Source organism: Panthera pardus, unplaced genomic scaffold (assembly GCF_024362965.1).
Source record: "Panthera pardus isolate Hobbes unplaced genomic scaffold, ASM2436296v1 HiC_scaffold_17, whole genome shotgun sequence".
Taxonomy (NCBI): Eukaryota; Metazoa; Chordata; class Mammalia; order Carnivora; family Felidae; genus Panthera; species Panthera pardus.
Window position 1 is genome coordinate 86,757,598 of NW_026526732.1, and position 8,630 is coordinate 86,766,227.

Consider the following 8,630-nt stretch of genomic DNA (forward strand, 5'->3'; position numbering starts at 1 on the left):
CACGGCGTAGTCCACTTTCAGTAAAGAGTTCAATAAAGTTTACATGACCAACAATAACAATAGCTAAGGAATCCTATTCATATCAAATAAATAACTATAGAGTGACTATTACTTGCAAAGTATTGTGATTAACAACTAGAGTCATTTATAGCAAGTGGTTTATTCAAGTCCTTTCTCTCTATATATGATAATTTTCTATTCAGCTATTTTATCCAACCTCTACTGAAGACACTGTGTGACTTTGTTACAGAAATAAAGTTCACATTACAGATGATTTGTATATAAAACTACATTTTCACTCGAGTGCAATTTTCTTTTAGGAAAAAAAAAAGTTGGCAGTGCCATGATCACCCGCGTTTTAGAGCAGGATAGAAACTAACTTCTGTTTCAGATACCTGGTGTTCTGGCAAACATTAATACAAATCCATCAGCCTGAGGACTGTCTGTCCGGTTAGACGCTTTAAAGCAATGTTCTAAAAGTAAAGGCCTTAATTTGAACAGTCAACAGTGCTACTACGTGTTTGTGCAGTTTTCTTTCACATGAACTTTCGGCAGAAAAAGAGTTTAAAAGTGGGGATTGAGGTGACCTACAAAAGCAGTACGTCCAGCGTTCCCATTTTCGTCAACACCTTCTATTACAATACAGTAATTTAAGGACCAGACCTGCCTCCATAGACTCGCTTCGTGACACAGCTCCGGCCGGCCGGACTTGACTTGCTCTGGGCGCCGGGATCTGGGTCCCACCTCAGGTCTCTGAGCTGTTTGTTCCCAGTGGATCAGGGCGGGTGTGTTGCCGGAGTCGTGTTCCATTGGCTACACTCTTGGGGACTGGCCGGGCTTTCCGACACTTGATTGGACGGAACTGCCCCCTGTAGGCCGAGATCATTGGAGGGTGCGGGAGCCAGGGGGCGGAGCGGGTTCCCCAGGATTCTTGACCGAGCGCGCTCAGCTGCGGAGCAGGGCGCCCGGCGCCCGGTCGGAGCTGGGCTGGCGGCCGCGGAGGGAGGACGGGAGGGTCCTGGCGTGGAAAGGGTCTCTAAAGAGTAGTGCGGTACCGGGGCTAGTAGCCGGCTGCCCCGAGGGCAGTTTCAGATATCCCCAGGCGGCGGCGGCTCTAAGACAGCATCTGTCACCGCTCTTACACAGTCCTCCTTGGGCCGGGCTTCGCTAGCGGCGGCTGGGAAGACGCGGGACCTAGCGTGACGAGCCCATCAGCTGTCAGGAGAGCGGCGAAGCGACCCGAGGGCGGCGGCGAGAGACACACAAAGAACGCGGTGAGCGGCGGCGGCGAAAGGGGGCGGCAAATTCGGGACGGCAACTCCCGGCCGCGCCCGCCCGTGCCGCCGCCGCCGGGGCTGGGTCCGAGGCCGCGGAGACAATGCGGCCGGGCTCCGACCCCGCGCGCCTCAGAGTGCGGGCGCCTGCATTCCCCCGGCCCCTATTTGACCGTCCCTCGGCTCGCCCAGCCCCCTCCCGGCCAGCTTGGCCCCCGCCCGGGGAAGGGGCGCCCCCTCGCTCCCGCAGCCGGGAAGGAAGTCGGCCCGCGGCCGCCGAGCCCGGCAACTTGCGAGCCGGGAAAAGTTTGCGGCGCCTCCGCGGGGCGGCGCGGGGCGGCGCGGCCCGCCCCTGGCGTCCACGGTCACCGCCGGTGACTTTCTGGACTCGTCGTCAGCCCGGGCCGCGGCGCGGCTGGTGGCGACTGCGGGGAGGGCCAGAGTACGTCCGAGGGCTCCCGCGCAAGGGGCTGCGGGTGAGTTGGCTTTTCCGGCACGAGGGGCTTCAGCGGTCCGGGGTGTCTGGGTTTGGGAGAAGGCAAGGAGGGTGCCTTTTACTACTTTTTCGAGCAGGCAGGGAGAACAAATAAAAGTGCGATTGCTTAAGAGTCGCTGACCTGCCACTGACTTGTGAACCGTATCGGTGGGAACCTTTTAGGAGCCAGAACTACTGAGGGCCTGTGCGGCGTGGGGGTTGGGAGGTGGAAAGATTAGAAGGTCGCGCACCAGCCCTGCCTGTAACTGGCTCTGCGTGACCTTGGACAAGTGACTTAACCACTTAGATCTCCTCATCGGTGATACATGAGGCTAGAGCTACATGATCTGTGGTGTCTTCCCGTTTTTTAAATACATCTCGGTTTGAGATTTTCCTTGGGCCTCAGCGTGGTACACGAATTATGAACCAGTAGGCCAGGATGTATTTACAGGCGCATGGATTCACCTTTCAGCCTGCTGAGAAGTAACTTTTAAGTCTGATGTTTTCAAACAGTAATATTTGAAGGTTTGAGAGGGTTTTTTTAGTGAGAAATAAACTATCCTTTGCTTAAAAACACTTCTTAAAACTGATCTACTTTGCTGCACCATTTGGAGTAGTAGGAGCCAGGCTGGGGACAGAGAACCAAGCCTGAGGGTAAAGTGGCAGGTGCCTCCAGCGATCCCTTCATCCCATCTCTGACTCAATTTAGGGGGAGAACAAGGCTCTTATTATACACACGAGAGAGTAAACAGGGCAGGTGTTTTGTTGTCACTGTTTTTCTATATTGCTTCTTTCTACTGAAAACTTTTGTGTGGAGGGCAGTGAGGGAGTAGTGGTCTCTAACTTCTGGCAAAGGAAAAGAAAATGTCACTTACAACCAAAGTAAGTCTTAAACTAATGTAAATCTTCCTTACAGAAACAGTAACACATAATGCAAGTACATCTTGATCTAATTTTAATGAAGGATTGAAAAAAGCTGCTATGTTCAGTATCACTGATGCCAAGATGGCTTACTTACATAATCTTCTTTGTTGGGATGTGTTAGTGACGTGTATAATTTTGATAAATTATTAATGTTAAAGGTTTAGTCTGAGAATGCTTTTGGAATATTGTCATTACAGGTTGTGTTGCAATACAACGGAGTGCTAACTTTCCTTTATAATGATAACCTGCATTTTTTCCCCAAAAAGTGAAATCAAGCATTTTCCCTAACCCAAATTCTTTTAACTATTAAACATATATTCGTCAGTACAGAACACAGGAGAAGTTATTTTGTTCTCTCAATAATAAATTTTCCCAGTTTTCTCATTATTTATGAGCATGCCTTCTAGGAGTTAGGTGCTCCACTGGACATTTTCTCTTCTCGTGGAGCTTATAACAACAAAAGATGATTTCTTTTAATGTAAGTGCCTAAGTATACTCAATAAATACTCACTGGAAAAAATACCCAGTGCTCAGATCAGAATAATTTAAAATTCTTTTCGCCCATCCTTAAAGAGAATCATTATCATGCTTTGGGGGAAAGAGAGAAGGTGTCAAAGGAAACTGGCAGAAAAACCGAGCTTAATTCCAGTATCTATCCTGAAAGATTGTATTTTAAAATAGGGATACAGATTTAGAAACAGACAAAGACAATTGATAGGGTTTATAGGCAAAAGATAGCAATACTGATTTAACATAATACATTTTATGACCTAGCTTTCTTTGAAGAGCACAAACCTTTGAAAAGGTATGTTTCGTGAATTATCAGTAGTTGTTTACGTTGTGATTGAATGTCTAATTAAATGGCCAAATCATAACCATAATATTTCAATAGAGTGTTATCTGATTTTTAAACTCATTGTTAAAATAACATGAAATGAACCTTTCAATGTAGTTGCATGAAGGAAAGTATACCTTTTGAAATCAACTAAATCTGCAGTTAAAAAATTAACTCCAATCTTACACCAAATATAAAATAAGCACTGGAAGTAGCATCTTTCCAAGAAGGTCTTCACTCTAGACAAATGCTATGTGTGTAGAGGGATCCTGTGTGGACCACATCATGGATAAAATATTCTGATTTTCCTAAGGGAAAATAGTCTATGTATGTGTAATAGTCTATTTGTTGACATAAGGAATTTAAGTCCCCAATATTTATAAGCCTGGAAACTTCTGGAAAGCCTTCTAGCCTTATTTAAAAGTAACCACTCAACCTAAAACATGGCATTGATATTTGAACAACAAGCTGACTTTGTAGAATGTGCATTCTCCTCATAGCAGGTTTGCTGGTTTGGCTGTCTTCCAGGGGGTTAGAGCAGTGAAGTGAGTATGGTCCTTTGACCACTTGTATCAGAATCTTCTGTAGCACCTGCCAAACTTCAGACTGCTGGGCAACTTCCTACACTTAAAGGATCAGAATGTCTGTGAGCAGAACCTAGAGTCTGTATTCTTAATAAGCTTCCTCCCAAAGTGAGAATTAATCACACTAAATTTTGAGAATTAGAGTTTTCTTGCCAATGTTTAATGGCAACTGTTGCTTTCCCCAGGAACATTTAAAAAGTACTCCTACCCCACCATGCTCTCTGCCCTGATCACTTCCTCTCCAGCACCAAAATTGGTGGTTTCATCTCTTAATTGTGGCCAGGGATCTCCTCACAAGCCACTTCTATAAGCAAGCCAAAATACCACCTACCTTCTAATTAATAAGCACAGTTAAGGCTGCTTTGGAGCACAGGGCCAAGAGACCCCTTCTACTGTGGGATATTCCCACCACCCTGTCTTCCAGTCACCTCCTAAGTCAACTAGAGAGATTAAGTTTCAAGCAAATAATTGGGAATGGACCCCAAGGAGCAGAAGGTGTGAGAGGGAACAGAGCTAGAATGCAGCATGGAAACCTATCCCCTCAACATAGTTCAACACTCATATTTGATGATTTTAGTTCTCAAGCTGATACTTTGGCAGTCAAGCGAGTGGCTGAACCCAGGCCCCATGCTGTCTGTTATTAAAACTTTCATTTGCAAACCCATAAAATGGCTTTTGTAACCTCTGTATGCATAAAACCCCAACATTTCAGTATTTTCATGTTTATTGAAGAAAAAGGGAAGAGTTTAGGAGAGAAGTTCAAAGCATAGGCTAAGGGGTCAGCCACACCTGATACAAATCCTAGCTTTACCATTTATTAGCTAGGTGACTTTGAGCTGTACCCTCTACCTACCCTCTATGCTTTAGTTTCCTTACTTGGAGTTTCCAACTCCAACGCCTCATAGGAGTTGTTTTGGTAATTATGTAATACACAAATTAGTGACAGATAATAATTTTCACTCAGTACATACTCCATATGTGTACTTTTAATTTATTATAGTAATTTTTTTAAAATTTCTTTTCTAGCCCTGGAGAGTTGCTGTAGAAGAGGGATAAGAGAGGAAGACAACACAGGAGGAGATAAGTCACTCTGGATACAAGGGAAGGTCATACCGCTATATAGTAATTATTGAGCAGAGGGGAAAGGGACAAGGGAAGGAGTAGACTGCAGTCCAGCTAATAACCTGGGTTTCCTCATGTATCACCCTGGCTCAGGTGCTGTCTCCTCTACCCCCTCCCTTTTTATACCCCTTTATTTAGTACTTAAATACTTTTCTGATTCACTTTGAGAAACATTGATTATGTTGTCTGCCTCAAAATGTTAATCTTGGTTTTGGATTTTAGGCTCTGTGATCCTCAACCTTGCAATGGCTTAGGGGTACCAACTGTCTCCTCTTGGAATCTAGCCTTTGGAATTATTGAAGGGCAGAGATTTCTATCTCTGACCCCAAAGGAATAGATCCAGAATCCATCTCCAAATTTGCCTTGTTAGAGAAGTGTATGCCGTCAAGACATGGCGATGTGATCAGACAGGCCACTGCCCCTGACTTTGAAAAATACCTTTACTTTCTAGAGCTCATGTACTTTCCAAAGTACTTTGTCTCTCATTAGCTTACTTTCCCCTTACAAACAGTCCTGTAAAATATTGATCTTAGTAGACAGACTCCTACAAGGCCCCTCAAATCTTGCAAGGCTATTCTTCGCTATCTTCACATCATTTTTTTTTTATTTTCCTAAAATTGAAAACCTTTCATCACTTTCTGTTTGTACCCATATCAAATGGAGCCTCCTCTGCTTGGCTTATATGATGACCTTAAAACCAGTGTCCTATCCTACTCTGAATATATTCTCCACATAGTTCCTGGAACATGGAACACTTAACCACCGGCCTTAGCCCATATTGCTTCCCTTATTAGTGATGCCTCCTCGAACCGCTCAGATTCTACCCATTCTTCAGTTTCTAACTCCTCCTTGGAGCCTTCCTAGATCATTAATTCCTTAAAGATTACATCTTGCTCTGAATTCCAATGGTAGCTACAGCTATTTGGTCAATTATAACCTGGTATTAAAGTCCTAATGGAGAAAAATATAGCATAAATTTGATAAGTAGAAGAAAACACTAGACTAAGTCAGTTTTAGAAGACTTGATGTCTACTAAAGAGCTGTGGGAGCCAAGCCAGATTGCTTTACCTTTGTGGTTTAACATTTTCTGAGCTGTTAACGTTAAGAGTTTGGGGCAGATGATGTCGATGGTTCCTTCTCATTCTGAGGCTTTGGGACAACTTGACCTTCCTAATGTCGGATAGGATTGGGGCTCTTAATTGACTTCTTGGATAAAAAGGTCAGGAATGGGCACTCAGTTCCTTCAGGACTTGTTCTATCCCACAGATTTCTGATGCTAAACATGGCAATTTTTGAAAGCTGTCTACCTTTTTTGTTAAGCTTTTTAACTACAAGCACTCAGGGAAGGTTAATGGGGGTGAATTAGGTAGCAGGATGATGCATTAAGGATAATAAAGAGTCATTTTGTGAATGACTTCCTATGAGGGAATAAATAAGGTCAGCTATTGAATAAACCATACATCTTAGCATTTAAAATTTACTTTGCATTTCATCTTCATTGAGTAGTGCTATATATAAAATTCAGTTATATTTTCTTCTTAATCCTTTCATAAGTTGAAAAACGTTAAAATAGTCAAACTGTAGGATAGACACTAGATTACTTTCCATAGTAATCCATGTTGTAAGTCTGCGTGTCTGTGTGTGTGTGTGTGTGTGTATGTGTGTGTGTATCATATGCACATTACACTTAAATTAAGAAGGGTATCCCTAAGTTATAAGGTGCCATTATACATTGACCAGATTTAAGAAGAGTATCTCTTTAAAATGTGTTGACATTTAATTGACCTTTGAAAGTTCATTCTGTTAATCATACTCAAAGTGCTAAAGCTATGGTTGACTGCTCTGGTGTTTTTACATTCAATCGTGCTTAGCATATAAATTCTACAGTATAATTGTTACTTATTTAGCAAGAGTTTCCTTTCTTCTTTGGAAATATGAGTTGTGTTTTATTTTTGCATCTTTTTTTTAACTTTGCTTCAGGCTGGATAGTGTTAGAGGTTTGAATTGAAATGCCTTCCTGTCATTAGTTGTATGGGGTGTGGCTCCTTAATATAGGAGTAATGGAAATTTCTTGCTTAGTGGAAGCATACTTTTCTTCTGGCAGAAGTTTGAGGTGTGCTGCTAAAATTTAGAGAAGCTTAGCACCTCAACACTACATATTTTTAACATAATAAAGTTTTGAAAATCTTTCAAGTCCATTTATATAACCTAAAACTATCAGTACGAATACTTCTCAATTATTAAACAAGGACTCAAAGGATTTGTTTTCATAGTAAACTCTTAATTATATTCCTTGAATCGCTGTGAGTGGAATTTAACTTTATTATGAAGGATGTACTTGTTTAAAAAAATGTCAAATATGTTTCTTTTTAAAGCTTAACATTTTATTACTATCACCTAGAGAACTTCTGCGGAATTGTTTACAAATTTCTGGGTATTAAATTTATGAAATCAGTCTGTGGAAATAATTTTTAATATGGTTCACTGTCTTACATGTTTCTAAATTAATATTTCTAATGATCATGAAAAAGTAGCTACACTTTTTGCTAATGTTAATAGAAAAATAAAAACGTATAATTTCCTGTGTTTGCTAGCTTATCTTTGAGATTCTAGACATGGTTTGCAAAATATTTTTATCTTAAAAGCTGTTTTTAAATAGAGAAGATAAAGTTTAAACCATAGTTTTTATTTTCATGAGGTCATCTTACACTTTTCACCTGTGTAGCTCCATATTTGAGATGTGTTCTCTTCCCTGTTTTATAAGTTTTGATGTCATGATATCCTTTATTTATTCACATATTATAAGCATGGTAAAGAGTCTCATCTCGTGAAACTGACCTTATTTTCTCTTCATTGTCTCTCCTTCCACGGTGCCTTTTTTTCCCTGCCTTTTTCTGTTTCTAGTTTTACAACTTACGCTGTCCTTTTCATCTCATTATAGCCCCACTTCCAAAGGAAAATAAGTTCTTTTGCCTTAGTCCAAACATTTAACTTCAAATTCTATCCTTTTTTAGAATATACAATGAAGCCTCTTAAGGAATATTATGTAAATAATGCATAAAGGATGCAAATGACTGCAGTGCTGAATTGCAATGCTGCAATGCAATGTACCCGAATAGTCAGACATAGGGTATCTCAGGCTAAGGGTGAACTCTAATACTTGCATTTTGTAAACTGGTTTCAACAGGTAGATTGATTTCTTCCTTGGCAATTAAGTGTCTCAGGACCAGGCCAGATTTGGTTAAATACAAAATGTTTAGATAAAGCATGGTTCCTTGGGTTATCTTTCCTGGCAGTTCTCCTGGATTAATGACACATACTGACAAAATCAACACATTTGCTCTTCTTTTCTGTTTGAAGTCTATTTTATCATTATACAGAGCTTTTTATCATTTGAATCCATATATATGTATTCA

General features: G+C 41.5%; 1 protein-coding gene across 1 annotated transcript; it reads left to right on the forward strand.

Moving 5' to 3' along the window:
• The first annotated feature begins 936 nt into the window (after nucleotides 1–936).
• LOC128777687 (putative uncharacterized protein encoded by LINC00472) lies at nucleotides 937–8,034 on the forward strand. Its single transcript, XM_053904757.1, has 2 exons — nucleotides 937–1,750; nucleotides 5,119–8,034. Exons 1-2 carry the CDS (start codon nucleotides 1,379–1,381, stop codon nucleotides 5,146–5,148), a joined length of 402 nt encoding a protein of 133 aa, XP_053760732.1. The 5' UTR covers nucleotides 937–1,378; the 3' UTR covers nucleotides 5,149–8,034.
• Nucleotides 8,035–8,630: the final 596 nt, after the last annotated feature.